Source organism: Gossypium raimondii, chromosome 4, assembly GCF_025698545.1.
Source record: "Gossypium raimondii isolate GPD5lz chromosome 4, ASM2569854v1, whole genome shotgun sequence".
Classification (NCBI taxonomy): Eukaryota; Viridiplantae; Streptophyta; class Magnoliopsida; order Malvales; family Malvaceae; genus Gossypium; species Gossypium raimondii.
The window spans coordinates 13,745,646-13,751,527 of NC_068568.1; the positions used below are offsets into that span (position 1 = coordinate 13,745,646).

At 33.2% G+C, this 5,882-nt stretch overlaps 1 protein-coding gene across 2 annotated transcripts; it reads right to left on the reverse strand.

Moving 5' to 3' along the window:
• Window positions 1–507: 507 nt before the first annotated feature.
• Window positions 508–4,034, reverse strand: LOC105768173 (WRKY transcription factor 44). Of its 2 annotated transcripts, none has more exons than XM_012587946.2 (7): window positions 3,736–4,034; window positions 3,510–3,589; window positions 2,399–2,722; window positions 2,186–2,317; window positions 1,363–2,063; window positions 1,128–1,286; window positions 508–1,027 (listed from the first exon to the last, which is right to left on the reverse strand). In XM_012587946.2, exons 3-7 carry the CDS (start codon window positions 2,615–2,617, stop codon window positions 838–840), a joined length of 1,401 nt encoding a protein of 466 aa, XP_012443400.1. In that variant the 5' UTR covers window positions 2,618–2,722; window positions 3,510–3,589; window positions 3,736–4,034; the 3' UTR covers window positions 508–837. The 2 variants fall into 2 exon arrangements, with proteins under 2 accessions (XP_012443400.1, XP_012443399.1); XM_012587945.2 differs by having other exon boundaries at window positions 3,713–4,034.
• Window positions 4,035–5,882: the final 1,848 nt, after the last annotated feature.

Below are 5,882 nucleotides of genomic sequence, written 5' to 3' on the forward strand. Positions count from 1 at the left end.
TAGAAACTTAAGTGATAATTAATTCTATAATATAGTAGTAAATAATAATATATTATAACCAATTAATAGCATAAGCATAAAAGTAATAATAAATAATTTATAATCAAGTGAACAATATTATGTATAAAATAATAAATTATATAACACATTAAAATAAACGATTGATAATAAAAAATAATTGTAAGTACGACTGTAAAATTTTATATATCTTATTAATTAAGTACAATTTTAAAATATTATTTACTCCAAATTAATTAATAAAGTTCTATTTTAAAATATTATAATATTTATATTTTAAATAATTCATTGTAAATACATATAGAAAAAGAAATTTTAATTAGATAAAGACTACATATTTATTTGTATCAATATTATGCTTTAAATTTTGATTATACTCATTTATATTTTGAAATTAAATTTAAATTTTATATAAATTTAATACAACTATCATATATTTTTTAATAAAATTTATCAAATAAATTTAAGAGATTATGACATGCGTAGCTGTTGTAATAAAAATTAGTATGTACATATATAGCATCATAATAATCTACATAAATTCTTGGCATAACAATAACCCAAAAGTTTAGGATGTAGAAAAACTGAAACACGACAGTACTGAAGTTTGTTACTTATTATGTAATGGAGAAAACAATTAATTAAAGAGAAAAGAATGTAATAAGGTGAAGGCAGGAAGTCTGAAAAACTGCCCTTCATCAAGCAGCTTTAGTAGCACAAAGTTGTTATATATATATTGTGAGCTTCGTAGTCAATCTCCTCAGTGTACTCGATTAGAGCCTTTAACGAAACCAAATATGAAGTTGGAAGCTCTTATCATCACTTGTCTTTGATTGCAGGTGAGTTGGAATCGGGATCCGAGGCGGCGGTCACATGATTTGTGTTTCTAAGTGGCATCTCATGGTTATGTTTACCTTCATATGTTGTAATGAAAGCTCTTGGATCATCTGATGCTCTTTCCACATGCTTCCGCACGCTGCATTTTACATTAGTGCATCTGTAGTAACTTCTGCAGGGGACATTACCATCACCAGTAAGAATACAAGGCTTAAAACTAATATATATATATATATATATGATGGATAACTTCAACAAAGCTGAATTTCAACCTGGGATATGGATTTCCCTTCACCACCTTCTGCCCATATTTTCTCCATCGAAACCCGTCCCCCATAATCTCAGAATCAGTACAACTTTGCACTACCACACGAGGTTCTTGTATGCATTCCCCTAAGGTGCCCACTTCACTTGATTGATTCTCATTTTTCCTGATCATGGTTATTCAACATAATTCAGTTCGATTTTCTTAATGCTTTCGGTTTAAGAAAATCATGTTATTCTTACCTTCTTTTACTTTTAGATTCAACATCTGCTCCCTCCTTGCTTGCTTCTTCACATTCCCCACTAAGACCAGCGGAATTTTCAGAAGTTCCACCGGTGGTAACATGTTCGTAAGGTGCCAGAGCTTTGACTTGATAAGCCGGAAGCACAGACAACCCGACTTCACTATGATTTTCAGCTCTAGTTTCAGAACCTTCGTTCCTTTCATTATGATTATTACTCCACAAGGAGTTGTTGGCATCTTGACCGGTTCCATCACTTGTAACTCCTAACCCTTGGGATGAGTTTCGTTTTGGAGGCTGAGGCTTTGGATGATTGTGTTCACCTTTGTAAACGATTTCAGCTATTTGGCCATCAAGTGATCTTTCGACTTTCTTCTTTACAGGACAATTCGGATGCGTACACTTATAGTAGCTTCGCGGATATTCGCTCCCTTTCACTTGCTTTTGTCCATATTTCCTCCAGTTATACCCATCATAAGAAGGTCGATCGCTATTTGCCACCGCAGGTAATACTTTGGGGTCCTCCTCCATATTTTGAGATCCCACCTTCGAAGGTTCACTTGTCTGATCTGTTTCTGCCTGTGATGGAGCATTCTGATGATGATTTGGTCTAACTTGGGCTCTCATCTTCTCCCAGTTTGCATACTCAACTGGTGCCTCCATTGATTGCAGTCTTTGTTGGTTGCTAGCACTGAAGTTTCCCTGTAAAGAAAATCCAATCATCTCCACGAGTACGGCATGAGCATTTGATGGGACAGAACTGAGCAATCAAATAGTCAAGAAAGCAAAAGAAATTGCTAGACATTGATTGTTAATATTTATACCATGTTTGCTAACAGAGAAACAGTTGTCTTTGATACAAGCTTTGCCTGCGGTTTGTACACTACAGTAGGCTTGACATCGGATTTCGAAACCTTATCAGATGAGATAGAAATACCTATTCTGGACTGCTCTGCCTGAAATTGTGAAACAAGTAAAAGATGAGAGGTAGAAAGATCCTGCAATGAGAAAGCTATCCAGTTGAAGTAAGGGAAAACCTGAGAAGAAACCATAGCAGATGGAGCACGATTGACTACTGGCTTGAACCTCACTGTCTTTGGCCTTATTGCAGGCACTATGTTTGCAGAGCAAGCATTAGGGGGTGCGGCATTAATAGCCCCTGCAAGGAGCTCCGAGAAAGACTTAAAACTGGAGCAAGTAGGCCTTGAAGCTACTGGTTTAGCTATGACTATCCTCTCTGCTTCTTTAACCTCCATTTCAGTAATTGTGTGTATTATATTTCACTTTAGCATAATGTGCCTTGGAAACCCAATTTATACCACTCCTTGACCTCAGTAAAGCTCAAAACCAACATATTACACCTACAAGCAGCAGGGTTATATAAACAGAAGAAATGTTAGGAAAGAAAGTTGCACGATTATGAGTTTGTGTTTGCAGAACAAGTTAGAGACAAAACTGCAGAACATCTCAGCAGTATAACTAGGACAAGACATGAAAATATCTTGCTTTCTGGAAAGTTCTAAAGATCTACTCATACTTGAAAGTAATTGAATGACTGAACCTTTTCTTTTCTTTTTTTTCTGAAAAAACAAAACAAAACAATTTAGTCCAATTTAATAAAACAATAACAAAGGCTTCACCTTAATACTATTTAGAAGATAAGTCTTTGGCTAATTGATAGTCTTGTTCACTGGTCATTAGGACCCTATATTTAAAGATTTCTGAATCAAGTATTGGCTACAACCCAGAAAATTACTGACCATAAATTAAGATTCCTTTTTATTTCCATCATGACCAGGGATCAAGATACAATAAAAATATTCTCCATCTTGATATCAACTCATATCTTCTTCTCTTTTTTTTTTTCTGGGAAAAGTAAACTATCCCATCTAGCATTATGAAGAAAAATAAGAGGAAAAAAAGAAATTGTTTAGGATTTTACAGAAAAGAAGTAGTTTAACAGCATTTGGAGTAAGTAGAGAAAAAAAAAACTCCTTCTAAAAGAAAAACCAAAGCCCCCAAATAGAATTTTTAACAAACAGAAAAAAAAGGGGGAAATCTGAAAGTTTAACTAATAATTAACAAGTAAATTGTATATGAACACAACACCAAAAAGTAATAATAGAGCTAAAGAAAATGAGAACTGACCAGAATAAGATATGTAACAAATTAGCAAGTTGTTTTTGCTTCCATGAAATCTCATTAAATTCCAATCTTTTCTGCTCAGTCTGCATGATTGACCAAGGAATTCAATGAGGAAAATAAAAACAACATAACTTTATAATTCAGAAACTTCTTCCTTAGCAGGAAAAAAGAAACATGACAGAACTCTGAAACACAAAGAACTTGACCTCCAATAACAAGAAACCCTAACCAGTTAACAGATGAAGCAGCATGCTTTTGTTTAATGAATATATACAAGAAATGATGTTTTCCTGTCTGTTCTTGAACTTATTAAAGGAACCAAAAGAGAAACAGCTTTGGAGACCAAAAAAAAAAAAAAGAACAAAAGGGTTTAAGCTGAATTTGATTTATTTGAGTAACGCATTTGTTTTCAGACAAGGGAAAAAGATGAGATCTTCAATGTCTGTTTTGTGCCTGAAACTGAGAATGTGAGGGAGTTCATTGTTTTCTTGACCAAGAAGAGGAAAAAAAGGAGAAGTCGCTGATATTACTGAAGTGTTTTTATTTTTACGAAATATTAAGGCCGTTTTAATATAAATATTAGGGATAAGGAAACATTTAGTCCCTGAACTTAACAGTTTTTCTCAATTTGGTCCCTAAACTTTTTTTTACACACAAGCCCCTAAATTTGACAACTTTTCTCATTTTTTGTCCATATGAAGATCTGGCAATTTGACATTGTGTCATACCATCACTTAATTTTTTTATAAAAATTGTAATTTTTAGGTGATGATGTGGACAATATCAAATGACACGTCATCACACGGATCAAAATTAGAAAAAAAAATGCTAAGTTCCAAGACTAATGTAGATAAAAAAAGTTTAGAGACTAAGTTAAAAAAATTGTCAAGCTCATCGACAAACTAAGTGTGTGTTTACCATTGAGGTTGAAAAGCATTTTTCGAACCAAACCTTGATTTTAAATTGAGATTTTAACCCAAGAAAAATAATTAGTTTTTTTGGCTTTTGGAAAAGTGCTTGTTAATGAAGTTATCTTTTTATCTCTCGTTAAGTATTCTATTTTATAACATGTTTAAATTTGTCATTTTATCTTCTCAAAAGTATTTTTTAACAACAATGGTAAACATTATTAAAATTTATAGCACTTTTCATCATCAATAGTAAACTAACCCTAAACAATGCTTTATTTTTAAATATTATACGTAACAATAAATTTTAAGTCTAAATATGTCATTAATTCTTGTACTCTTTGAACTTTTAAAATTTAATCATTTTTATTATTTCCTAACATTTTTGTCTTTTTACTTTTCATAGTGCAATTGACAACATTGGTAATGAATTTTTATGAAAACTAACATTTTAATATTTAACACATACTCAAATTTAACAAAAAAATAATTTGTTGATATAGTGGTATAAGAAGGAAGAGATATGGAGGAGAGAGTGGTGGTTGCTAAGGAAGCTAGTTCACCTAATCAGGATGAAGAGATGAAGGTTACAAAGAACGAAGGTGAGGAGAGTGTTAAGATTGAGAGCTGAAGGTAAGTTAATAGACTATAGTCTTGGTATTCTTGGAGTGTCGATCCTTTCTTCATTGTTCCTAACGGTATTTATAGGCGAGGATCTCGTGTAGGATGATGTTAATGTGTTGAACTTGCAATTAAACTATCATTGTGGAATGCATGGGGTGGATGTCTTCGATAGGACAATAATGTTTGTGATGGAACAAATCCTGTCATTCATTCTGACTTGATGGTAAAGAGCAATTGAACCCACGTGGTATTTGGTGACCAACAATATCACATTCTCAATGAAAGCTTAGGGACTCGAATGGCGGATGACTCGTATGTGTCCGGATGGTCGTTCCGAAAGAGAGGCTTGTTGGTGACTTCTCGATTTGACGGTAGTTGGCTTACTATTTGAGTGTCTTTCTTGCTTGTCATGTATCCTGATACGGATGGGGGTATAATAATATTTCTCCTCATTCAAGTCGAGAAGTGGATTAGAAAGTGGCCTTCCTCAAGACATTTTAATCTATTAGCCTTCTTTTTTCATAGGTTGCATTGGATGATGGTATTGTTTAATGATGAACTGTTGTATCAAAATCTTTAAGATTCTGCCATAAATGTATTATGAGGATTGCAGTTTTAGGAAGTCGTGATAATGATGATTAGCAATTTTTTGGAACAGATGGTGAGTTGTCACTCAATGTTGCTTGTTATTTGAAATGATGCGTTTTGAGAGATATGTTTATATATCTTCTGGGTTTTCTTTGTTGAGAATACTTTGCTTTCTTTACTTTTTGAAATTTCTGCAACTGTTCTTGTTATTATTCTGACTTTGGTTGGTTTTTTTCGACAATTTCTACACTTTAGG